Below are 27880 nucleotides of genomic sequence, written 5' to 3'. Positions count from 1 at the left end.
GACCCCATCCACGAACAGTTAATAATACAAATAAAACAAACAAAAAACTTTAGCAAACTCTAAAACCCAGGAAAAGATGCTGGGCTATCAACAAGATGCAAAAGAACATCACACCATATACACGTTATATGCAAAATTCAGCACAAAATAAATCATAGACCTAATTGTAAAAGCTAAAAGTATAGGGACTTCCCTGATGGCGCAGTGGTTAAGAATCCACCTGCCATTGCAGGGGACATGGGTTCGAGAGCCCTGGTCTGGGAAGGTCCCACATGCCGCAGATCAACTAAGCCCGTGTGCCACAACTACTGAGCCCGTGTGCCACAACTACTGAAGCCTACGTGCCTAGAGCCCGCGCTCCGCAACGAGGAGTAGCCCCCGCTCGCCACAACTAGAGAAAGCCTGCGCGCAGCAAAGAAGACCCAACGCAGCCAAAAGATAAATAAATTAATTTTTTTAAAAAAAGCTAAAAGTATAAAATTCTTAAAACATGGGCACAAATATTTGTGACCTTGAATTAGGCAATGGTTCTTAGATCTGATGCCAGAAGCACAAACAAAAAAGACAAAAACAGATAAATTGGACTTCATCAAAAGTAAAAACTTTGTGCTTCAAAAGAAACCTGGAGAAAGTGAAGGGGCAACCCAGGGAATGTGAGAAAGTATTAGCAAACCATATAACTGGTAAGGAATTTGTATCCAGAACTCTTACAACTAAACAATAAAAAGACAAATAATTAATTTTTAAATCATCTGAATAGACATTTCTCCAGATAAGATAGACAAATGGTCAATAAGTATCTGAAAAGATGCTCAACAATATTAGTTATTAGGAAAATGAAGCCATGATGAGATACCACTTCACACCCAGTAGGATGGCTGTAATAAAAAAGACAAACAGTACAAAGTATTGGTGAGGATGTGGAGTAAGTAGAATTTTCATACATTGCTGGTTGGAGTGTAAAATGGTACTGCCATCTTGGAAAACAGTTTGCCAGTACCTCAAAAAGTTGAACATTGAGCTATCATATCACCCAGAAATTCCACTCCTAGAGAAATGAAATATACCCAAGAGAAATAAAAACATATGTTTGCACAATACCCTAAACAGAAATGTTCAGACCAGCATTATTCATAATAGCCAAAAAATGGAAGTAACACAAATGTCCATCACCTGATAAATGGATAAACAAAATTATACACACACACGGAAATATTATTTAGCAATAAAAGAATGGAGTACTGATACATACCACCACATTGATGAACCTTGAGAACGTGCTAAGTGAAAAAAATCAGACACAAAAGACCACATATTTTATGCTTCTATTTATGTAAAATGTCCCAGCATAGACAAATCCATAAAAACAGCAGATCAGTGGTTGCCAGGGGCTGGGTGGCAGGTAGGGGAAATAGGAACTGATTTTTAGTAAGTAAATAGGGTTTCTTTGGGGAATGATGAAAATGTTCTGAAATTAGACAGTGGGAAAGATTGCACAACTCTATGAATATCGTAAAGCCCACCAGATTGTACACTTTAAAAGAGTGAATTTTATGATATGTGAATTTCATCTCAATAAAGCTGTCACTTTAAAAAATATTACATATTTAAAATGGGAACTATTTGAAATTAGGAGCGATTGCTTTAGAAATAAGAATAGGGCTGTAAAAGTAAAAAAAAAAAAAAGCAATGAAAGCAGCAAAGAGCAAAATAGGAAAATGCCACAAATCAAATCAATGAATTTGAAGACGAACTCAAAAAACCTTCCAGAAATAGGAACAAATAAAATGAGAGAAGAGATGATGTACTGAGAACAGATCTAAGATATCCACTAACAAGGAATGTGGTTTTAAGCAAACTGTTTAGCCTCTTTGGGCCTCAGGTTGTCATCTGATAGAAACAAAAGCTTGAACAAGATGACTTAAGCATATAATATGGGCCAGGGCAGTGGTAGGCAGTAAAGAGAGAAAGCTAGGCTGGGAAAGATAACGAAGTCCTGATCTTACAGAACTAAAATATTGGGGGTGGGGTGAGGAGGGGGCAGGGAAGGGCACGCAGTCCTGCCACTGTCCGTAGTGCTGAACCATCACAGTTTTGTCTGAATGCCGTTTGGAGGAGTTAGGAATTGCTTTGGTAAGCAGCATGGAGAGCTCACCATTTTAGAAATGAACAGTGATACTCTGAGCTAATGTACATTTATGTTTTTAATTACCACATGTGTGCTAATGGTTACCAAACCCATATGTCTAGCACTGACCTCTCTCCATCTCTCAATGCATATTTTCAATTATATGTACCTTGGAGATATTGCGGGTTCAGTTTCAGGCCACCACAATAAAGCGAATACCACCATAAAGCAAGTCACATGAATTTTTTGGTTTTCCAGTGCATATGAAAGTTATGTTTTTACTATACTGTAGTCTATTAAGTGTGCAATAGCATTATGTCTAAAAATACAATGTACATACCTTCATTTAAAAATACTTAATTGCAGGCTTCTCTCATGGCGCAGTGGTTAAGAATCTGCCTGCCAATGCAGGGGACACGGATTCGAGCCCTGGTCCGGGAAGATCCCACATGCCGCAGAGCAACTAAGACCGTGCACCACAACTACTGAGCCTGCGCTCTAGAGCCCGCGGGCCACAACTACTGAGCCCACACGCCTAGAGCCCGTGCTCCGCAACAAGAGAAGCCACCACAATGAGAAGGCCGCACACCGCAGTGAAGAGTAGCCGTCGCTCACCACAACTAGAGAAAGCCCGCGCACAGCAATGAAGACACAATGCAGCCAAAAATAAATAAATAAAAAATAAAAATAAAGCTTATTTAAAAAAACTACTTAATTGCTCAAAGATTCTAACCATCACCGGAGGCTTCGGTGAGTTGTATCCTTTTTGCTGGTGGGGGTCCTGCCTCGATGTTGACGGCCGCTGGTCAGGGTGGTGGTTGCTGAAGGCTGGGGTGGCCGCGGCCCTTTTTTAAAATAAGACACCAGGGAAGCCGATTTACTTTATCACAGCACCTAATACACTCTATTTACTCTTGATATACTCTTCTCTATTTCTCATTAGACTGTGATCCTTGTGCAACAATTGATTTGACTATATAAATCACTATTGTATCCTCAATGTTTGGCACAGAGCATGTCATTAAACAATTTATCAAATGAATCATTAAATGGATGAATAATGAGAATCTGTTTTCTTTCCATTCCTTACTCCCTGGTGATTCAGTCAAACCAAACTAATTGCAGTTTCTTGACTCTCCCAAGCCTTCCCTTGAACCCAGGCTTTGGCTTGCCCTCCTTTGTCTCGGAGTAACCCTATCTGACTTGATTATCAGCTGAGAGTCTCCTTCTCAGAGTCAGCTCAGTTGTCACCTTTGGAACACTTTCCCAGGCAGTCACAGCCTTCATCCTCTGTGTTTCCATAGCCCTCAGTTCCTACCAACTATCACAATCCTGTTACTTTTAATGTTCACGTCTGATCCCCTTCAGGGAATATTAGACTGTGAGCTTCATATCCATTTTTGTTTCCTTAGCGCCTAAAAGGTGTCTTTCACCCAGTAAAGAAAGAATGACTGAATAAACAATACATACATGAGTATAGTTAGGCTCTAGGAATACTAGCAGGCAGTGTGTGCAGAATGAACTAAGTAGGAAGGAAGACGATATAGGGGAGAAGATTATAGAAGGTTATGTAAGAGCCATGCGTTTCTAGATACTGAATTAACTGTAATTCCTTACTTCCAAAATTAGTTTTTCCCACGTGCAAAATGAAGAGCAGAATGGTGATATCAGCACAATTGTCGCTTTGCCTAACATGTCTTAGTCACACCATCTCTCAGTCCATTGTTTACTAACTGCTAGCCTTTAGGTGTCAACTTCAAATAACCTCAGGTGCCAGGCAGGTTACCTAAAGGTGTGATGGGCCTGTGAGGAACTAAATGTCCATGCGAGGGGCATCAGTTTCAATTTTTAAATCATGTGGTCACCAAACAGAACAGTATTTGGGCCTGATGTGGTCTGCAAGGCACTGGTTTACCTTCCCTTCTACACATTTTGAAGTCAAAACATCTTCTGAACTACAATGGAACTGAGTAGGGAGAGATGTGGACAATCTTTTCAACATTGTGGAAAAAGAGGCTGTTTCCGTAATTCTGGCAAGAAGTAAAATTCTTTCTGAAGTGGTTTCATAGTCTGCCAGAATATTAGATCAGAAATTTCACTGGCAGTCCAAAACAGAATCTTTTCCTTTTATGTAAAATATCTTGATATCTACCGTTGGCACTGCTTTTGCTTTTTTCTAAACATAGTTTATTTGCTTCTTGATTACAAAACTAACACAAACTCTTTGTAAAAATATTTGGAAGATATAGGGAAAAAAAGTTAAAAAACAATTCCTCAAAATTAGTCCACCAGTGACCAACATCTACCAACCAGCATTTTAGTTTATGCATCAGATATGAGGTAGAACTGTGGAACTGACGTGCAGGCTCAGAGCTAGGTAGCAGGTAAGCAGGAAAACACTTTAGTTCTAAACAGCTGGTTATCTGTAAGAACTTATGATCCAGCCGAACTATTAAAGACATTCTGAGGTGACGCTGGAGTGCCTGACTGAAACCACATGTCTGCAGAACAGGGCCTGATGAGGAGTTTACTATTGTTGAAATGGAACTTGGTTCTGAATCCACAACAGAGCTATTGTGCATATGACATTTGCTTTGGGAACTGAATTCGGGATTAACAGTAAACAAGAGCTTTTTGAGTCCTGCCCATAAAGAACCTTCCCTTGCTTGCCAAGTAATTCAACGTAGAAAATGTACTCACCAGTACATTCAACATAGAAAAGTAGAGTTTTTGACCTTAAAACAGTGAATGCAGTCTGAAACTTTAAAGATGTGGATTATACAAGTCAAATGAGAGAAGACAGTTACAAAAAACAGAACATTTTTTTTTAAACAAGGAACTGTGCTGTGTTTTTATGTAGCGTGTATTGTGTCCATGTATTCTTGGGTTCATCTATAGAACCATAAGAGGGAGAAGCATTGGAAAGCAAGGAAATGGACAAGTCTGAACACGAATTACCAGGGATCTGGGGTGAAAAAAACCCAATATGTCCATTATTAACAGTAAAGAGACCGAATGTTAATATTTTCAGAGAAACTTTAAAGATTTATGAATATCTGAAGTTGTTCTTTTTTTTCCCACTTAATTTAAAAAATTTTCGCAGTTTTCCTTTTATTTTGTCTTTTTTTTTTTTTAGTTTTTAATTCTGGGGCCATACAGCATGTGGGATTTTAGTTCCCTAACCAGGGATGGAACCGCAGCTCCCTGCTTTGGAAGCACGAAGTCTTAACCACTGGACCACCAGGGAAGTCCCTGCAGTTTTCGTTTTGATAGTATGTGAACCCCATGAAATTTTCCTGCAAAGCCACTGGTATATCAGGGGACAGAGTTTTAAGAATATCTCAGATGGGGACTTCCCTGGTGGTGCAGTGGTTAACAATCCGCCTGCCAACGCAGGGGACACGGGTTTGAGCCCTGATCCGGGAAGATCCCACATGCCGCGGAGCAGCTAGGCCCGTGCACCACAACTACTGAGCCTGCGCTCTAGAGCCTGCAAGCCACAACTACTGAGCTCGCATGCTGCAACTACTGAAGCCTGCGCACCTGAAGCCTGCGCGCCTAGAGCCCATGCTCCACAACAAGAGAAGCCACCACAATGAGAAGCCTGTGCACCACAACAAAGAGTAGCCCCCGCTTGCCACAACTAGAGAAAGCCCATGCGCAGCGACAAAGACCCAATGCAGCCAAAAATAAATAAATAAAATAAATAAATTAAGAATATCTCAGATGAGGGACTAGGAAAATGTAATCTGTTAGAGGTACTTTTGAAATCCAGATCTATTTATTATTTTACTATAATTAAACCTGTGATGCACTTACATATCATCCAACAGTTTTAACAATGCTTTCACCTACCTTAATATTCATTTCAAAATTATTAATCTCAGGAAAACAAAAAACAATCAAGGAAAAATAAAAAGTGGGTGGCTTTCAAAAACAAAGCAGCTGTTCATTCAACCTAAATATCATAAGCTGATTTTATTAAGTAAAGCCTTACATTTCACAGTCACAGCAGTTTATAAATATATGTTTACTCATTCATTGATTCCTTTTATTCATCAATCATATTTTTAGTACTTTATGTAGTAGGGTTATATTGTACTAGGTGCTGGGATTTAGAAACACAGGCTTTCTGGGTGTGAAATGTGGTCTTCACCTCCAGGACCCCATGGTTTAATTCCATAAAGAAGTTTTAAATAAGGGGTGCCTTCGCCATGTATTAAGGGAACAGAAGTGATTTGGCAGACAAACCGCGCAAGGAACGTGTCCCCTCCGCTGCTCAATTGTTCACATGTCCTAAGTTTGTGCTTCAGGCAGAGGTGAGTGAAGCTTCACATAATATTATGCCCTAAAGTTAAGTTCTCCTACTCCTGAAATACACACACACACGCACTTTCACCTTGCTCTAAATTTTTCCTCTTGAATATCAAGGACTGAGTGCTAAAAAGTTATTTTTAGAGTTCTCAGCTCCAATATGGAAATGTTTCTAGAGCTTGGATCTAGAAGTTTATGCCTTTCTTGAACTTCCAGAGTTGTAATAATCCACTGAGGACAAAGGACACAAAGCACTGCCACAGGGGAGATATGGCCCAAATTTGAAAAAGTACACGTTTTTACAGGCATGAAGATTAAGGCAGCTGGAATCCTGTAGTTTCCATGAAGAGAAGTTGTGGAGTTCCCGGAGGCCTCCTAGGAGTGATCCATCCTACATCACAAAGCTTATGTGTTTTTCTGAAGAGTCCAGGCAAGATGATTTTGAGGGTTCTCATACTCTGATTAGAAAAATCTGATAGCTACATTTAAATATAGTGCATTGTTTTTACCACTTAAGGTTGCAGCAATTTGATCAGACAGCTTTCTTTTGGGAAGATTTCCAAATCAATGTTTGGGACAGAATCTAATCTTTTTCGTGCCAAGCTGGAAGTTTTTGTTTTTTGGTTTTTTTCTCCCTTGAAATGTTTATATGGGAGAATATGAACTATAAACATTTTTATATGAAAACTTAACTTTTTAACGTTTTATTGACTGCATTGCAAGGAGTCATTTGGCCCAGGCAGGGCAGAGAGAGTAACATCTCCCAGGGTCGCCTGCAACCACTCCTCCGTCTCCTTTCCCAACTCCAGCAGTGATGCCGGAAAATCAGTGCTGCCTCTGGGTGTGTACATGCAACATGGTCTGACAAAGATCATAACGTTCTCATCAACACGTAGTGACAGACCAATGTCCGTTCATAAATTCCAGTGTTTTTTCCTGTTGAAATAAGTGATTAACACGTGGGTATAACTGTCTACTACAGCTACCTGGTTTTGTAAAGCATATTGTTAATTAAAGGGCAGGATTCAAAAGCTTAGCCAACTCTGTAAAAGCTCTAAACTTAATCATCTGTTTCTTGCAAACTTCAGCCTGTGGGGTAAAGAGACATTTGTTGGATCATGGCCTGCTCGTCTTTGGGGAGGATCTTTCCACAGACTGGACTCTTTTATCAGGGAGCCTAGATAAAGGTCTCAGGGCCACCTATTTTGCCAAAGTCTTTCACCCTGTCAAACTAATTTTCCTTTCAAAAAAAAAACTATGTGGAAAGTTAATGTTTAACTTTTCATAATAATATTTTCTCTTTACCTGTTTTTTGCCAATGGTTTCATATCTCAGCTTAACATCCATCCCAAAGGACTTACACAGGAAATGGAGACCAAAGCTAAAACAAACTCACACCCTTTTCTCTAGCAGCCAACTTTAAAATTAGCACTTAAAAATCAAAACATAGGGCTTCCCTGGTGGTGCAGTGGTTGGGGGTCCGCCTGCCAATGCAGGGGACACGGGTTCGAGCCCTGGTCCGGGAGGATCCCACATGCCGCGGAGCAACTAGGCCTGTGAGCCACAACTACTGAGCCTGCGCTCTAGAGCCCACGTGCCACAACTACTGAAGCCTGCGCGCCTGGGGCCCATGCTCTGCAACAGGAGAGGCCACCGCAATGAGAAGCCCGCACACTGCAACGAGGAGTGGCCCCTGCTCGCCGCAACTGGAGAAAGCCCGCGTGCAGCAACGAAGACCCAAAATTAAAAAAAAATAAATTAAAAAAAAAAATCAAAACGTAAAACTCTCACTGCTGAGAGGCTCTCCCTCTAGGTTACATTAGAAAAATCTATCCTACATCTAAATGGAGTTTTTGCTGTTTATGATCTCAGCTTTCATTATTGTGGCTTAACTAGTATACGTAAGGTTTAAAGATAGTTGAAGCTGTAAAGAAATCTCGTAAATTATGAGCAACCTACAGGAAATGAAAGGTCAGCATTGTTTCTTCCTATCCTTCTCCCTGAAGAGTTTCTTTACAGCCTTGAATGCAGTCTGCTGTGGCATGTCTGTATTTATCCATCTCCCTTAAGGCAAGACATAACAGTAACCTCTATTTTCATAATCTCACATAATAAGTAATTATGAGCTACAGTCCTGATTGTTTCCCTTCAGCTGAATTTTAAAGAATTTAGAAACTCATTCTTTTACATATTTATAACCAAGAAATGAATTCTGATAGTAGAGACTATTAATATGCTAATCTTTCCCAGCATTATATATTTCACGTGAAAGGAAAATCCAAAGATGATGACGAATCCGTCATCTGTTCTACTGACAGGGAAATTTAATTTTGCTTAGTTATATCTACAATTTCCCTTTTGCTCTTAAGAATATATCAGGAAAAAAATTGCAATAAAACAAGATAGGAGGTCAGCCAGTGGAACAATTATGTATAGCACTTAAGACGTAAAGGTGCTTAAAACCAGTTAAATAATGGCAATCTCCAGTTAATAAACCAAAAATAAACTCTAAATCTTGCTTGGGCTTCAGACATCATTTTTTTTTTCTATAGAAATAATATGATAAGTAGTGTGTGCTTTACTGGGTCAGCCTACAAAAGTATTTACATTGATATCAATACAATACTTTTTTTGCTATTATTCTTGTTCATAATGAAAAATAATTTTAAAATATAGTTATATACAAATAAGCAAAAGTTTAAAAATATGATTTAATAACTTTATTTCCCATGAATGTAGTAGAGAGAGAAGCAGGTTTGATTGTACAATAGTGAAGTAGAGGGAAATTTTGAGATATTTTTGAGAAGGATTTTTTAGTACTTTCAAGTTTAGAGGTTGATTTGGCAAAGTACCACTTTGTCTCTCCTTTTTCTTGGTACTAATAAAGTGTCTGTCCCCAGTACTGTTCTCCCATGTAAGGGCCATGATTTTTACAGTCATTTTGTGGGATCACAAGTGGAGCAAATACAGAGAAAGAGTGATGGGTGACAGCAAAGAAAATAAAGGTAGAAAAGGGAGGAAGAGAGGAGAAAAAAGAGAAAAGAAAGTAGTAAAGAAAAAAAATTTTTTTTAAAAACACAGTTGACAAAAGCTAAAAAAGTGAGAGAAAAAAGTGGATGGGCTAAAGATGATAAAGCGATTTCTTACGGAGGAACCAACCAACCGGAGAGTTCTGAAAATAGGAGGCATGGGGAGAGCTTGGAATGTCTGTGATCTCCTGAGAAGGAAGAAAGTTGGGAGAGGAAGAAGGCTTAACTCAACCAGTTCCGAAGCAGGACACTGGTGAGTGGAAAGCCCGGCCAGCTTGGTGATGCATAGAGCAAGGGGTCTGCAGCAGGGGGGACCTGAGGTCAGGCCAAGGTCTGTGCAGACCGAGGGTCCACGGGATCTGAGGACATATGTCCTCAGTTTAGAAATATCTGTGTGTGTTTAGAGACAACTTTACTGAGGTATAATGTACATGCCTTAAAGTTCACCTGTTGCAAGTATGCAATTCAATGATCTTCAGCAGGTTTACCATTTTGTGCAACCACCACTGCCATAGAGTTTAGAACGCGTCCATCATTCCAGTGAGATCTTCCTGCTCCTTTACAGTTAAGCTCTGTTCCCACTCCCGGCCCCAGGCAATCACTTGTCTGCTTACTCTACATATAGAGCTGCCTTTTCTGGACGTTTCATATAAATAGAATCATGCAATATGTGGTCTTCTGTGTCTGGATTCTTTCACTTAGCACGGTGATTTTGATGTTCATGTTGCAGCGTGTATCAAGATCTCCTTTTATTGTTAAATAGTTTTCCATTGTATAAACACATTTTGTTTTCCACTCACCAGTTGACAGACATTTGGGTCGTTTCCACTTTTTGGCTATTATGAATAATGCTGCTTAGAACATGTTGTGTGCAAGTCTTTGTGTGGATACCTATTGTGTTTTAAGCGAACGAGAGGGAGAGATTAACTTGTTTATGGAAAATACAAATTCTCAGGTCTGTCGTGTTCCAGGGAACACACTGCCTGGAAACAGTCTCCACGCAGCAACTCGAGCAGACTTTTTAAAACAGAAAATCAGATCACATCCCTCCTCGGATTACCATTTTCCAGTGACTTCCCATCTCACTAAGAGTGAAGCCTGACCTTGCCGTAGCCCACAGGGCCCTGCCTCACCTGCCCCCAGCTGACGTGTCTCACATCTTCACTTGCCACTTCTCTCTCACTTTCAATTTCACCAAACAAGCGCTTATGCCGCCCTCAGGGCTCCTACGTAAACTATTCCCTTTGCCTAGCATGTTCTTGCCTGACCTTCATTTGGCTCATTCCTTCTCATTCAGGTCTCTTCTCAGATGTCATTCACGTAGAGAAGCCTTCCACAGCTTTTTAGGGTGCTACCTAAAATAGCAGCCATGCTTCTCTCGCTATTAGCTTACCCTGGTTCATTTTCTATGAGCCCCTGTAACTGAATAATCAGAAATTACCTTACTCATTGTTTGTTGGCTGCCTCCCAACCAGAATGCAAGCTCAACGTAGCAGATACTTTGTTTATCTTGTTCTTTGATGTATCTCCAGCACCTAGCATGTGGTAAATGTTCATTAAATTTGTTGAATTAATGCATAAATAAAAAGCAGAATTTGGTCGTCTTTTTTTTTTTACAAGTCTATACTTTATCCCTAGAATCTCTAAGTCAGTTAAACGATGCTGTGAATTCAGTTTGTGAATTTCTAAGCCAACAGACCAAAGGTCAAATACTGGCAAACCATGTACCATATCTGGCCTTCACATATGTTTGTTTTATGCAACAGATACCTTGGAGCCCCATTCTCATCTCTTTGGCCCACCTCTGTTTCATCTGCTGAGAGTTCAGGTTCATCTCCTGTTGACAAGGTCCCACCTCAAGCAGGTACAGAAGTATTCTGCCTTCTGCCCTGGGTCTCTCCCGTGCCCTGGAGCAACTGGGCTTATGTATAAAAACACAGCCCTAAGGTGAGCTATGTTAGTGCTCCCCAGGGAAACGTCAGCCATAAACAAATGTGGGAGCCGTGCTTCATCCTCACTTCCCTCAGGTGGAAAATTCTGGAAAACATTCACACTTTCCAGAAGTCCCAGCCAAACTGAGTCCCTGTGCCTTCAGCAAAGACTTGGATAACATGCCCTTGTATTGACTTTACCACTTCTCTTGTCCCACTCTCCCTGCTCCTTTACTCCTGTTTCCTGGAATCACCTCCTTCACATGTGACCTGCAGCCAAGTCTTTGTCTCACCCCCTGCTTTCAGTGGGAGCCAAATTTGGTCTATAACTTACATAGCTTTTTCTTTTAAATTATAAATTGTCCAAATTCAAAGCTCAAAATATCTCACGTTAAATTCTGGGTTTTCAACTTTGTACGCTGCATATAGCTTAGTATATACTGCATGCAACATCGCAAACAATGCTTTTTATGGTTTTTGTTTGGTAAAAAAAATTATAGTTCATATGGACATTAGCTTACTTTCAAATCTTCAACCTTTCATTTGTTAATAGGTCATTTCAGCTGTTCCATGAGGAAAATGGTCTCAGAGCTGTGATTCCATTAGGAATGAGAGGAGGTAGGGAATTCTTTCTATTATAGAATGTGGCAGAAAAATTTTAAGGAGTTCTTGGCTGCATTAGATTTCCTGTGGGTTGGGAAATCAAGAAATTAATGGCTACAGTACTAAAATAGACAGTGATCAGTGCTTGTGAATAGAATTGCTTCATTACTAAACCAACTCAGCCTTACTGTTTGTAGGTTAAGACAACTGTAACATGTGACTACCAAAAGAATCTTTCTTTTTGTTTTGATTTTGAAGCCCCATAAATACAATTCATTCATTCAAGCATGTAGTAATAAAAAAAGAATAATTGCAATAACTTTACATTCTTCTTGTCCTGCACACCATGCTTTGCTTGTAAGAGTACATCCTTTATCTTTCCACCTTCAACAGAGTCAATTATTGGGGCAATTCCCTGGCAGTCCAGTGTTAGGGCTCAGCACCTTTCACTGCCTGTGGCCCGGGTTCAATCCCTGGTCAGGGAACTAAGATCCCGCAAACCGTGCGATGCGGCCAAAAAAAAAAAAAGTCAATTATTTGTGGTTCTTGCCTCAGGTTAAGTTTTGCATCCTGGTCCCTCCCTTCTGATTTGCCCAGTTCACTTAAAAGTAACTTGTATGTCTGAATCAATCCTGGCATTTGATCCTATATGGGATTTAGGCTTGTCTAATACTTTAGAGACTTTTTCCACACCTTTGGTGATACAGTGTCTCAGATTGCTTATGACTGAACCAGTTTTATAATTAATTATTCCTAATTCTTCTGTGTCTGACTTGTAGACCATATCAAATTTATCATGTGTAACTATAACTCTAATAATCTGCTCTTGTATACCTATATCTCTAGAATGAATATTAGGAATACCATATTTTATCCAGACCTGTTACTTTGTGAATGTCCTAAAGCATTTCTTTCCAGGAAATACCTCTCTGCTCCCTGGTAGGACCGTCAATCACAGGGCACCATCTTTCCTTTCACAGGAATGGGTATGTTATCCAGGCTGACCAATCAGAACACTCCATCTGTCAGTCACAGGATTTGTTCGGGGAGCCATACTGGGCCAATCATAGTCCTCTCTTGAAATTTTGCTGCAACCATTCAGAAAGAGGTCACATCTTTTTCTTTTCACTGGGATTGCTGTAGTTTAACGTAAATCCAAAGCTGCTAGTGGCCATTTTTGCCAAAATGGGAATTTTCCTTGAAGGTAGACACAATAGAAAGGAGAACAAAGACAGATAGACAGAAAGAGGGAAGAACAGTGTAAAAAAGAGAAAGACTGAGAGAAACAAAAAGAGAAAGAGAGCAAAAGCCTCTGTCAAATGACAGAAGATAGATGACATTATTTGAAACTCCACGTCCAGCCATGCCTGAAGCAAGCAAGATCTGTCTTTTCAGTTTTCTTAGCCAAAGATATAAATATTTTTCTTAAGCAAATTGCAGATAAATTTTTGCCACCTGTACTTGGAAGAGGCCTGACTAATGCTTCGTACAGCTACTCAGAGGGTAGGATTGGTGGGTCAGGCTACACCACTGTAGATGTCTTTTTTCCTTCCACGAAGCTTGTGGTTCTTACCAGGATCGATTATCTGGGGAGGAAGGAGGCCCTCAGGTAGAAACTCAGAGCTGAGAGGATGGTCCTGAGATAGATGGAAGCTCCCATTCTTCTTTGGGTCTTAATGATGACAAAGCCAGATATCTGGGAATATGTACTTGCAGAAACAGAACTCAAGAGAAAAAGTAAAGAGCCCTGTAATGGGTTAAAAACTGAAGATGAGTAAGTTATGCAATGTCTGTTAGATGGGTTACTTTTATGGTTTCACTCTTATCCAGTTTGCCATTTTGTTAGCCTTTAGTAAAGCTTAATTTGGGCATTAAATCTGTCTCAGCTGAGCTAAATGATATACGAGAAAAAGTCATGTGCCCATATATGGGACAAAGCATTGGAAGCAGGGTATCAGTCTTTGCCTCCCAAGGCCAGCGGGTGATACAGTCATTAAAATAATCCCCAAGGAGAATGCTCAGAGCTAAGAGCTGAGACTGTAGAGTACAACCTCCTCTACTAAGAAAAGCCTCACCCTCGTTGACTGCTTCCAAACATCTGGGTTTTATTTCATTACGGAAAGCATCAATGTACTACACCAATTACATGAAAGCATACAATTATACATCTGAAGTAAATGAAAATATTAATCTTCTAAGTAGACAAAGCAACATGCCCACTTCTTTTAATCTAACAGATCTTTTAAGACTTCCTGCTTCATTTCCAGATTTGGGGCACAGACAGCAGTACAGAGGAAATGAAACAACGTGCAGATATATTGATAGAAGGGGGCATCTGGGATTTTTGCTGGTGGGCAGGGAAAGAAATCATTGGAAGGGAAGTTTCACTAAATCTTGAACTTTGTCTCTTTTGGACACTGGGGTACCCTCAGTGCCAACAAGCACGCCCAGCACATAGTAGGCCAAAATGTGAGACTCAGGCTATTTAGTTTGTCTTACTTGTGATTGGAACTGGGCCTAAGAAATAGGCATGCACAGATTGTGAAGGGGGGAATCTTGTGGCCCCAGCTGTTCGGATGAGACAGAAGGAGAACAGAGACCTCTAGTCCCGCTAGTTGGGAAAAAATAGCTGAAATTACAACATTCAGTACATGACCGAGGACAGTCCCAGGATAAAATTTAAAAGTCTCTGTGAGAGTGAAACATCTGCCTATTTGCTCCTCTGGAGCAGTAACAAGTAAGGGCTAGCACCACAGCGTATATGGAAGGCACTACCTTTATTTTCCAATTCCAAACTGCATATTTACTGATAGTTTCCACTGAGTCCATTATTAATACATCTTTTAAAAATTCCCATCCTTTCAAAGAAAGATGTTCTCCTCCTTAATTATTTTTACCAGCTGGAGATTGACCCAGGCAATACTGCTGGTAGGTGGATGAACATTTGTCTTTCCTAACTTTTAATAACATCAAAAAGTAAAACTTACAAAGAAACACTCAATTCTGAAAGCAATATTAGTGTTGCAAAAATACATTTTTTTCTTTTGGACCAACATCTCACAGACAATTTTATTCAGAAGACCTATATCAGCCAGGGAGCCTCATTGCGAACAACAGAAATGGACTTTGCCTGGTTTGGGCAGAAAAGGGATTATTTAAAGGATATTGGTTAGTTCAAAGATTGTCCAGGTTCAGAAGCCATGCAGCCAGGGATACAATGAAAATCATATCACAAAACTATTCCTGTGAGGACACAGCTGCTGCTGCCACTTAGTGTCAGAAATCACAGCTTGCACAGTTGACACTGTTGGCACTATATCAATACATTGGATGCTACTACAGAGGCAGCTGGCCTTAGAAACCAGATGTTGTTCCTACAACCACTACAAGCAGAAATGCTCCCCTCTCTCTTCTTATTTGTAAGACTAGCTCCCAATTCAAAGTGAGGCAGAAGAAGAGACCACCTCTTATTTTTAATAGGTAAAGAAACTCTCACAGAACTAACCCCATAGCAGACTTCCTTCAATGTCTCATTGGCCAAAATTGGGTCACATGGCCCTTTTTAAGCCAACCACTCATATGGAAAATAGAATAACCATGATGGGCTAGATGAATTGATTCACCTGTTGGGATGGAGATGTAACCAGCCTTCCTTGTAGTGTAAAGTCACATGGAGGAGCATGGGTACCTATACAAAACTGAAGTTTTGTTCTCAAGAAAGTAGATTGGCTACTGGGTTCACAACCAATGTGGTGGACATTTCTATGGAACCGTAATGTCTTTACGATATGGCCCACTTTATGAGACCTGTCCACATGCTTCTTCCCAAGCTTCTTTGTCACCAATTATCTTGTCTTATTCTTTTCATGTCTGTGACAATCTGACCAAAATATTTGTTACTGTCCATCAACTTATCTCTCTTTCCAGGATAAAACAAAGATGTTATACCACTTAAAGTTCTACCTACTGGGAGAATTTTGCACCTTCAATTAAGTGGGACTGAGCGGTACTCAGCAATCCATTTGAGGCTGGTGTCGCCTTATTATGCAAAGCCATCTGTAAACTACACTTTCCTTTTCTTCAGTCACCTGATACTAGAGAAGTGTTCATGGTGTTGTAAGTGTTGGTGGGTGGAGAGGTGGCCTGTGGCATGAGTTGGCATAGGAGGAAGACATCAGCCTGTGAAACTTGAGCTTTCAGGACCTGCTCAGATGCACTCACCTATATACTATTTCCACTTGGATATGTTTGACTTTATAGCTGGGTAGATCAGATAACACTCCGTTCATGATGGGCAGCTTATATTTCATAGTCACCTGGTTTCTGTCAGGGCCCAGTGGCAAGCTAAGTACTATTCCTCCAAAGAGGAATGGAACTCGCTGAGGAAGGCATAGCTTTGTTCTAAAACCTTGATGTTTCTGTTGTGAATCTTGTATTCAGTCTTTCCACACCACAGACCTCATTTGATTTTTGAGCACCACTGATCTTGTTGGGTCCTTTTAGGCCATATGGAAAAGTTGCAGCCTGGACCAGCTGGAGAGTCTTCCTCTGGACCCTACTCAAAGCTGTCAGCCTTTTGGGTCACTCAGGAAAGAGCTGACGGGCACACAAAATGTTATCTCTATTGCTTCTAAAATCCAAAGAGCACCAGAAATCATAGTACTTTTTTCTAGAGGTAGGAAACAAATTGTCCTTGACGTTAGAGAGGATAAACTCACATGCCACATAGCACAGATCCCAAGAAACGTCACTGCATTAGCATAGGATTTACTTCCTACCTTCTGGCATGTATGGTTTCAATCTAAAATGCCAGCCACTTCCTGCTCTTTGGAGCTCATCAGTATATTATTGCCAATTTAGCTCGGGATGGTGAGACAACCTAGTTCTTATAGACTAATTTATGGCACAGAGAATAGAGAGTTAAAATAACCTGCAGTTGAAAATATGTTTCTGTCATTTGAGGTGAAATCAAACTACTTCTTGTGTCCTCTGTTGGAATGGAGAAAAAGGAGTGTCCAGATACAAGCTGCAGTCATACAGTGTATGTAGATTTGCTGCAAAAAAAGCAACTACATTTGGAAGATCATGTATGCTTGGAATTCCCACTTGACTTCGCCTACAGTAATCCTCTGTGATTCTCAAGACTCCTCTATCTTTTGCACTGGCCAAAAGTGGGGATGGGTAGGAAACACCATGGCCTCATTCTCTGTGATTTCCCCAGAGATGAAGTTTAAAAAGTATTACAGTATTTTTTATTCACCATGTCAGTGTAGGAAGTCTGCCACTTTCTGAGGTCATCTATCTTAATAATATACCCAGAAACTGGGGAAATAATCATGGCAAGGGCTCAGGGTCCTAATGGGATGCATCAGTGTTCAGGGCACAGGAGTACTTTAGGTACGTTAAGTAGAAAGAGTTTTAAGACAGGGAATTAGGTGCTTACAAAAATCACTGGAAAGGCTGGAAAGGTAGGTGTCAGAAGGCCACCACCAGAACTACCATGTTCAAGAACACAACACCAGAGCTACAACCATTAATCCTGGAGTATTTTCCATTATACAAATGAATTAGAACTTTAGTAAGCTGCCATCTATTTTGATGTATGTAACTCTACTGAATATAAAAGACTTGCAGAGATTTTTGAGAGTTGTTTCATTTTGAAAACCATGCCAATCCTACTGCTGTTATTATGGTCAGCATACCCACCTTGACTTTAGCAGTTAAGTACCACAACTTGCCCTCTTCCATCTTATCATCCCTATTGAAATCAGGAGCCCTTTTCAACCACAGAGTATTCTCTTCTTACCCCAGCATATGAAGAAGAACCACAAAGTGCTTTTTATACCTATGCAATTCTCAAGCCTCTGGTCTAGGACATATTTTCTGGCCATTTCTTCCTTTTCCTAAGAGGAAGGAGACAGTTGGGAATAGGTGAGTGGTTCACATGTGAAGATCTACCCCAATATTTATATCTCCATAAACTTTTGGATTTCTTCCTCTATATTAAAATAAGAAATTTCTAGTATCTCTGGTTAATTTAGAATGGACTACTGTTGAGCACAGCTCAAAAGATAATTTAGCAAATAATTTAGACAACTTCCAACTGTTTGAGCTAGCACATTAAATCCAGAATTTCTGATAAATACATCTCTATTGATAAATTCTATCTGATCTATAATTTTGTTCTTCCTTCCTTGGTCTAGTACTCTCAGAATCCATTTCCACATATATTCTCCATATTTTTCCAACATAAATTAGCAGTCTTTCTATTCTTTTGGCGAGTACATCTTCTGATCCTGGATTTGGCTTTATAATGAATCTCCCGAGGCATACGGAGATCTGAATCTGCTTAAAGGTTTGGTTATGTTGAGGAGCAGTGGGAGTGACGTGTGAGGAGAATGACTTGCCCTGTAAAACCATTCCATAGACTCTCTTATGTGAGATCATCAAGGACACCTCAGGCGAGACAAAAACAGCATCATCAGACAGGAAGGACTCTTTTGGCTACCCGTGTGAAACTGGCCTAAAGAGTCAGATGTTTATTACATATATAATAATATTTCTAGAGGAAAGGTGAGTTTCAGGAGCCTCTGTGTTTACTTTGTCCTGAGGTGGGCATCCTTTATGGTTATTAAGGTGGCCGCCAGACTCTAATACTTCCTTGTTTATATTCAGTAGGGGAGAGGACATTTCAGAGTCATGGAATATAAGTTCTCCCATTTAGAGTGATTTTCAATCTCTGCATCAATGATAGTCACCATGGAGATGGCATGTACAGAACAGCTTTCAAGATTGGGTTCTTGAACCAGTCATTAGGAAGGGGAAAGGAACTAACATGATGGCTCAACCTAGTAAGTTTACCCCTGTACATGAGGATAGGTTGAATACCCGAATAAAATTGAAGTTTCCATTAGGAAGGAGGAGGGGGAAAGGTCCACATGGTGTAACATCTACCGATATGGTTCAACAGCTACTGAAAATTAGAAATGTTTTCTTTTACCCAGTGGTCAGAGAAGAATAAATGTAATAGAGTATATAATTCTAATGTTCAATCTTGGAAATAAATGTGTTTTTTTTCTTTATATCTACTCTCTGTAGATAGCTCTGCTTTGGCATAACAGAGCTTTCACTTTCTAATGAAAATTGTATGCCTTTAATATCATTTTCTAGTTCCTAATTAGACATATGCCTACTAAATGACTACCTCTTATTTACCTAAGTAAAAAAATGTTAATGCAATTTCCATTATAAAGTGGTTTAAGTGAAATTAGTATGTGTGAAGGAGGTGGGAGTATTTTGTGCATTTCTTTAAGTATACCTCTTGATACACCTACACTTTCTAAAACAAGCTGACATTTTCCAAGTGTGGTGGGTTAAAAACGGTCACAAAATTGTTTACAGCTCCTTTCATCAAGAGGTGGTCTATTTTCCACCCCTTAAATCTGAGCTGACCTTGTGTATTAGTCTGCTAAGCCTGCCATAACAAAATACCATAGACTGGATGGCTTAACCAACAGAAATTTATTTTCTCACAGTTCTGGAGGCTGGAAGTCCAAGATCAAGGTGTTAGCAGGGTTGGTTTCTGGCCACACTTTCACTGTGACCTTTTCTCTGTATATGCACGTCCCTGGTGTCTTCCTCCTCTAATAAGGGCACTGGTCCTATTGGATGTGGGCCCCACCCTTATGATATCATTTGACCTTAATTTAAAGGCCCCATCTGCCTTTAAATTACATTTAGTCACATTCAGAGTTAGGGCTTCAACATATAAATTTTGGGGAAGTGCAATTCCGTCCATAACACCTTGCAACTTGTTTGACAATAGAATGCTGCAGAAGTGATGATTTGTGGCTTCTAACAAGGCCTCAAGAAGCCTTTGCAGCTTCCTCTTGCCTTCTTTGGAACCTCAATAATATGTGAAGAAGCCTGAGCTAGCCTGCCGGAGAGGTTCTGTGGAGAACTGAGGCACCCTGATTGTTAACCCCAGCTAACTGCACACTGACTGCAATTGCAAGTAATCTCAGTCAGTGCCATGTGGAGTAGAGATGAGCTGCTGCAACTGAACCCTGAACAAATTGCTGCCCCAAGAATTGTGAACTAATAAATGGTGTTATATTAAGCCACTAAGTTTTGAGGTAGTTTTTATTCAATGATAGATAACTGATACACCAAGCCTTGTCTAATTTTCATTGGTTCTTCATGTTGTATCCTTTCACTGTCATTTTAGTGAGATGTGGGAAAGAAGTAAACCCAAAAGTATATTATCATTCAACATGCTTACTTAGAAATCAATAAATTATATGTTATAGATAAGAAAAGTTTTTTTAAAGAGGAATAAGTTACAAACTTAGTCCTATTTTATATGTAGAAAAACAGAAATAACATATCAACCAATACGGTTGTCGATAATGTAGGTAATTCCATGCAGCCCTGTAAAACATGGTGTGAGAACCCTGAGCAGGGACTGAGAAAATGCCATTCCACTTCTGTCTCCTGCCAATACCTAATGAGCCCCTACTATGTGCCATTGCATTATGCCCTGTGGTAGGTAGGTGAGCTTCGGGATGGGTGGGGGAATGAAGGTGAAGGTGGGGAGGAGAAGGTTCCATTCATAAACAAGACTGTTAATTAAATAGAATTTAAAATATATATTTAATTTTATCTTTATCTCATCTTTCTTAATATGGATCTCATAATCTAATGGCCCATGTATCATTAGATAATACATGCATAGAGTTTATGAATAAAAATGCACATATACTGGGAGGAAATGCTCGCAATATTTTTACTTACACATGTAAATGATCAAAAAAATGTGAAGGATGAGCTAGGAAGCACAGCTGCCCTTTTTAAGAGACAAACGTAGGTGAGAACTGTACCTGTCATGTAATATAAATAAACACACCCATGCATACAGGATGTCATCTAACTGCCATGACAAAGGCCTTGGGAAAACATCAAGGCATATCTACCCATGGAAAATATCACAGTAAAGACCAACTCTGTGCTGACACTGTAATAACCTGTTTGGAGGAATCAAAGATGGAATTGGGAGTTTTCTAGCCTGATTTAAAGTACATCCAATTCTCTAGGGGTTTTCCTTTTAGGTCAGGCCTGATGTAGTGGTCCCAAAACCTGAAAGTTCTTTTCGGATCATTCTAAGGGTTCATACCTATTATAAAATATTACAAAAAACATCCTTGGAACCCCTGTACCTCCTGGCTCATCTTCCAAGTGGCCTAATCAGACTCAGGTGGTTTGGACTCTGTTCCAGGAACCTTGCATCAAGTCCAACTCTGATGTGACCTCAAACACCACGAAAGAGCCATGTTCTAAGCTGAGAGTTCACTACATTGGGGAATTTTCTCCCACCAGTTGCCTGGCTTCCACTGAAGATGTTTTCTTATCCTTCTGGCTATTTTCACCTCTCTTTCAGTTACTTTTTTTTGCAGAAGATTTTTATTCATAGTCTTCTGGTTTTTAAGTACCTACCACATCCATTTTCATGCTTTTCCTTTACTGTTTTATTTTTCATTCTCCTCTTAGCCCTCCCTCACTGCCACATCTGCTTTCCTCCTTTTCATTTTTTCCACATTCATTTATTCCATGCTGTCCCAGCTGCTTTCCTTTGTTCAGTTCAGAATATCAGCCAAAAGCTTCCCTGTTGCTAAGTAACAACATCACCCACACACACCCTTTTCCACCCTCTGTGCATTTCTTCTGCTGCTTTTATAAGTGCATGGGTCAAACGGGCTCTCAAAGAAAACGAAGGGTGGTGCTTCGATCTTCTCCTCATAACCAGAGGATGTGCACCTTCCGCACCCTGCCTCTTATTAGATTTTGGCTTCTTGTTTTACCTGATAATTTGCCCCAGGCTGTCAGATAACACTAAAACAGCACAAAACATCCCTTTGAGCTTAGACAGTTTATACACGGGAGGAAGGGATATAATTTCTGCTAAAGGAACAACAAAAGAGAAAATGTTTAAAGTTTAGTTACATGGCATGGCCTGGGCTCATCAAATCCAGGTTTTAAGAGCTTTCCATTAGGGATCAAGATAGCCAGCAAGTCCCTCTTACAGACCTTTATCTTGTTGAGTTTTGAGGGAGCTACTAATGGCATGTGGAGTATGGTGTGCACAAAATAAAGGATAAAAACAACACAAGAACTCATGCAGTTTTTCAAATCTCGGTCCTTTTCCAGACATCAATCTGACATGACAATTGTACCAAAAGCATAATTGGAGTTGTGTCATCAGCCCTTCTCAACATGCTATTAAGAGATTCCAAGTCTTCTGGCACATTTTAATACTTTAACGGCAATGGGTACTCCATACGTCCAAACACTAGGATAGAGTAATAGAGATACCAGGACCTTGAAAAAATCTTCTTTTCACCCTTGCAATGCCATAAATAATTTTCCTCCCTGGTGTGAATTCTTTCTCTCTCTCTCCTTGTGCATTGATGCAATGCCTGGGAAGCCTTCCCTGATAACCCTGCCCCACATTGTTGGTCTCAGCTCTTTGCTACAGTCAACACTGAGGTAACTGGGGGGCATTGGGGCTGCTTTGTCTGTAGGTACCACAGCCTTTCACTAGCTGTGTGTCCCTGCTCCTCGGGTACTGCTCTCTGTGAGGGAAGGACTCAGATCTTTTTTTTTTTTTGGTGTATTTATTTATTTTTGGCTGTGTTGGGTCTTCGTTTCTGTGCGAGGGCTTTCTCTAGTTGTGGCAAGCGGGGGCCACTCTTCATCGCAGTGCGCGGGCCTCTTACTGTCGCGGCCTCTCTTGTTGCAGAGCACAGGCTCCAGACGCGCAGGCTCAGTAGTTGTGGCTCACGGGCCTAGTTGCTCCGCGGCATGTGGGATCTTCCCAAACCGGGGCTCGAACCCGTGTCCCCTGCATTGGCAGGCAGACTCTCAACCACTGCGCCACCAGGGAAGCCCCAAGGACTCAGATCTTGCATGTAATGTATACTTGATCCATCGCCTTAAATTTAGGCATAGAACACAGGTACTCTGATAAGGGAGTTGGTTTTAGTTTCATTTTCTAGAGAGGAGAAGGAACAGTAGTTTTCTTTGTATTAAAGACCAAGTTCATCAGCACTCAAAGTGCCAGAAATGAAGCTTATGTATTTCCATCACTATCCAGGTTTGCAGACTGAGCATTTCAGTAGAGAAAATTTTCAAGAGCCTTATTTTGGCCCTTTGGTTGATATTCTGAAAGTAGAATCCCTCTGAGACTAAAATCCACTCCAAGGTATTCTAAGAATGCCTGACCAGAACTGGAATTGGCAAGCTACTATGATTTTCCTTCTAGAATCGAGCCTCTTTGGGATGTTATATCTTCTGAAAGGTTCAGAAAATTTTAATAGGATTTTAGTTTTTAGCTTAGGGTAATCTCAACTAATGAAACATATATTTGAACTTCCTGGAATTTTTGATTTATGTACTGCTTACTTTAAGCAACTGAAAATTATACAGAATTTTTACTACCCTTCAATATTTGCTTCTCTTTTAACTCTCTTTTCTCCAACTTGAGGTACTGGTCAACACCACTTATGTCATATTCATTTCTTTTCCTCACATCTCTACGTGTTTAATTCCTTTGTCCCCTTCCATCCCACCTCCTCAATGTGACCTATAGCCCCACAGTCCCTCCTGTGACTGAAAACTGGCACTCTTCCCAGTAAACAATCTTACCCTCCACCCAGAACATCTATGTGGTAATACATCCAGAGCTCTGGAGGACTCTCATATTTCCTGACCTCTCAAAGCTAATGACTCCTCTATTCATTCAGCCACCTATAACCCTGGCCACACCCTCAACCTCATCACCTGGGACGGCTTCCCCTCTGAAACATTTAGGTAAAAATTTTTCTCTCCAACCATAATCTCCTTCTCTTCCAGCCTCATTTAGCTACTTTTCACACACTCCACCAGAACTTTCACTTCACAAGCCCAGTCCAATTCTTCACCTAGTAGTCTCCTTTTTTCACTCCTTTCCTACCTGCAGAGATCTCACGATCCATCACTTTAACTATGTTCTCTAGTATCGCGACTCCATTGCTCCTCGTTAGCAAATCCCCAACCTTGAATGAGTTCATCTTCATGTTTTCCCTGTCCGTCTGCACCCACGCTACTGAGGTGTCCTGGAGAAATAACACAACTCTGCCACGGGTGCTATTCCAACCCCCTGTCATCAAGCACTGGTCCCGCAAAGCTGCACAGCAATCCTCATCATCTATCTGTTATAAACCATCATCCATTCATTCATTCATTTACTTATTCCTTAAGTATTTATTGAATACCTGCTCTAGCAGTATGCTGGGTCTTGAAAAATAACTGTGAGAGAGACAGACAAGGTCTCAGTCCTCAAAGAGCTTAAAATCTAGCCTGGAAGACTGAAACCAAAACCATTCCAGAGAATTGAATTATTTGGAGGCTAATGTTTAAAAAGAATGGTGAATGGATGAAATAGTTACTATGGTGAGTGGGAGAGAAGATGGCTAGGGAAACAAAGGAGGAGAGCTAGCAGCTTTGAGGGACCAGTGCTTAATGACACAGAGTTGGAATAGTACCAATGGCCGACTCGTGCTATTTCTCCAGAATAACTCAATAGTGTGGGTGCAGACAGGGAAAACATGAAGATAAACACTTCCAAGGTTGGGGCTTTACCATGCTGATGACAGGCAAGGGAGTTGAGAGACTAGAGAGAAACGTTATGGAAAAGATAATTCAGATTAAAAAGTATTAATGGATTTGAAGTGCCTTTTGATAGTTATTTCTTTTCTAAACGGATACTAAAAGTACAACTGCTATCATATGATTGTCCGGAAAATTATTAACAATTAAAGGGCATCCTCATACTCCAAAAAGTTGTAATCTCCTTGTATATTGTTCTAAGAGATACATAAAATCTTACTTTTTGCTAATTCCTAGTGATCTTCTCTTTTCATTTTTTAACATTATACAAGTACAAAAGAATGAAAATATTCTCATTTTTAAAATATTCAGACGTTACAGAAGTACTCAGAATAAAAGCGAACTCTCCCAACGTCCTTCTTTCCCTTTCCCATTCCCTGTCCCTGCACATAGGCCCTGTTAAGAGCTTGATATGTCCAGACAGGTCTCGTTTTAATGGGTGTACATACAAAAAGATGTTTGCGGGCATATGCACAACACACCTAAGTTGTAGAAACTGCATAGTTAAATCATGTTTTTGAGAGGGGAAAATGTAAACATTAGAAAGACATGTCTTCCTTTAAATAGGAATAAACTTCATTGCAGATCACTTGGATCTAAACTTAAGCTGCTTTCTATAAGCTGATAAGAAAGCTCAATGACAGAGAATATTAATGATCCAGGGAACAAAACAATAAAGCCACTTGCTGACTCATCAGGTTGAGACGTGATCTTAAGTAAAATTACACTTTGTTATACACTTTTATCACAAATAAAGTTAGGAAACAACAGAGAAGATCTGTAAAGATAGATAAGGACTCTATTAAATGTTTTCACTACAAACGCAGCATTTACCCATCTGAAGTGTAAGCTAACTTTAGCTATCAATATCAGGGTTTGTGAAACATGTTCTAAATAAAATATAGAAAGTCATAATATATGGCAATATAGGATTGATAGATAAGAAATCATACCTCTTGTTAGTCACTTCAGAACTAATTGAACTCCCAGGGAACTGACTCACTGGGTTTTATTTCTTTTTTTCTTTTTTTTTTTTTTAATTCAATTTTTATTTTATATTGGAGTATAGTTGATTTACATCTTTTTTTTCTTTTTTTCCCACATTGGACTAGTCATATATTTCCCACACTATAAAAACTCAATGCATCTTTTGGAATGTGACCTAGCTTTTACAATTGCTATTTGCTTGCTGCAGTGTGACTCAAATATATAGTTTCTGATAGTTCCTAAGATTAAGGACAAATAGTTTCTTCCACAATGTGCATATGTACATATATAATTTTGGATAGAACTATGCAATACATCTTCTACAACTTGCTTTTTTCATTTAACAATATGCTGAATTCCTTTTATGCAGTACATGTAGATTTACCTCATTCTTTTTAATTCCTCATTCTCTGTCATAATAAGGAAACACCGTAATTCATTAAACTACTTTCTTTTCACTACACTTAATTTTTTATTACTACAAATAATACTCTAATGGGATGCTTTGCATATATTTTTGTTTACGTATCTAAGTGTTTCCATAGGATACATACCTAGAATTGGAATTTTAAAGGGGCTTTATATTTTTTGTTTTTATATATCTTGAAATAAATGCAAACTTTTGCGTGTCAAGATGGACAAAGTATATAAAAAGTTAATTCACAGAACAGCAAATCTAAATGACCAACAAACACATATAAAGATACTCAAACTGATTAATAGCAAGAAAATAAAAATTAAACAATGGGATATCACTTTATAGCTATTAAACTGGCAAACATTTAAAAGACCAATAAAACCTATTACTGGTAGAAATATGGGAGAAAATTGCCTTAGCTTTTCTTGGAAAGCAATCTAGCAACATCTATTAAAACTAAAAATATATATAGACTTCGACCAACAAACTCACTCTTAGAATCCAATCCATAAAAAGTCCAGAAGGTCAGAATATAGAAACAAAGATGCTCTGGGCAACATTCATTTTTTTCTACAAATACTTGTTAAGTGCTGACTATGTTGCCATCCCTTCAGAAATGAATAAGACACAGGCCCTGCCCTCAAGGTACTCACAGCCTCTGTGGGGAGAGAGTTAAGTGCCCAAGCAACTGGAGTTCGTGAGAGAGATGCAGAGGAAGCAATTCAGGCATGAGATGGAGGGCTGCAAATACTTCACAGAAAAGCACACTCACATGACTTGGTAAGATACAGCATGTTCCTAAGGCCTTGGATTAAGTTGTATGGTCCACGAGAGCTAAACAGAGTAAAGATAACTGGACATGGGGAAACATAACCCTAAACTGGCCATGAAACAAAAATCACAGGTAATCTAATTTTTCTAATGGCAGGGGTGACAGAATATGAGGTGCACGATGGAAAAAGGATTTATTATACTTTTGGGGAATAAAATCCAAAGAGTCTATGATTAAGTGGTAGCCAAAAATGCTGTATTGTTCTATTCCTAGTACAGAGTACACTCTTGAAACGTATTTGTTGAACCAACAAAGAGAATTGGGAAGAGCATGTAAAAAGGTTTAGCTTTGTGGTGATCATTTTGGAATGTATAGAAATACCGAATCTCTATGTTGTGTACCAGAAACTAAGATTATGTTGTGGGTCAGTTATACTTCAAAACCAACCAAACAAACTCACAGAAAAAGAGATCAGATTGGTGGTTACCAGAGGTGGGGAGGAGGGGGTTGTCAGGGGATGGGAAATTGGATGAAGGTGGTCAAAAGGTACAAACTGCCAGTTAAAAGATAAATAAGTACTAGGGATGTGACATGCCACATGATAAATATAATGAACACTGCTGTATGATATATACAAAAGTAGTTAAGGGAGTAAATCCTAAGAGTTGTCATCATAAGGAAAAAAATTTTTTTTCTTTTATTGTGTCTATAGGAGATGAAGGATGCTCACTGAACTTATAGAGATAATCACTTCATGATGCATGAAGGTCAAATCATCATGTTGTACACCTTAAACTTATACAGTGCTGTATGTCAATTATATCTCAATAATACTGGAAGAAAAAATGTGGTAGAATAAGTGTTTAGAAATGTGAATGTAATTATTTACCTTCTTTAATTTAAAAAAATATGTATTAAAAAATGTTTAGCTCAGATAAACTTAGAGTTAGTCAATAATCTCACCTATTCAAGAGTTTTCCTTGAATAGACTCTCCT

General features: G+C 39.5%; 1 protein-coding gene and 1 long non-coding RNA gene across 14 annotated transcripts in view; one reads left to right on the top strand and one right to left on the bottom strand.

Annotated features, from left to right (window-relative positions):
- LOC309635281 overlaps positions 1–27880 on the top strand; it is a 63431-nt gene that overhangs the window by 26620 nt on the left and 8931 nt on the right. For 3 of the 8 annotated variants that reach the window (XR_014248711.1, XR_014248712.1, XR_014248713.1), the window contains exons 2-3: positions 2495–2878; positions 11238–26892. This is a non-coding gene — a long non-coding RNA (uncharacterized lncRNA). Of the gene's footprint in view, positions 1–2494; positions 2879–11237; positions 27017–27880 lie in introns of all 8 variants that reach the window. The other 5 variants (XR_014248707.1, XR_014248708.1, XR_014248709.1 and 2 more) reach the window with 5 other exon arrangements.
- The window catches only part of CEP85L (centrosomal protein 85L), a 217855-nt gene that overhangs the window by 186848 nt on the left and 3127 nt on the right, over positions 1–27880 (bottom strand). Inside the window, exon 1 of one of the 6 annotated variants that reach the window (XM_082406136.1) lies at positions 26766–26853. The exons of 3 other annotated variants lie outside the window; for them this stretch is intronic. Coding sequence is in view for 2 of the 3 variants with exons in the window: in XM_082406134.1 (XP_082262260.1) it covers positions 26605–26622 (18 nt within the window). In the remaining variant the exon portion in view is untranslated. Of the gene's footprint in view, positions 1–10912; positions 11225–26604; positions 26720–26765; positions 26854–27880 lie in introns of those variants that run through there. 2 more of the 6 variants (XM_082406134.1, XM_082406135.1) reach the window with 2 other exon arrangements.

Source organism: Balaenoptera borealis (assembly GCF_965194805.1).
Source record: "Balaenoptera borealis genome assembly, chromosome: 9".
Classification (NCBI taxonomy): domain Eukaryota; kingdom Metazoa; phylum Chordata; class Mammalia; order Artiodactyla; family Balaenopteridae; genus Balaenoptera; species Balaenoptera borealis.
Note: the sequence above shows the minus strand (reverse complement) of the source record. Positions and strands in the feature narration are given on the sequence as shown.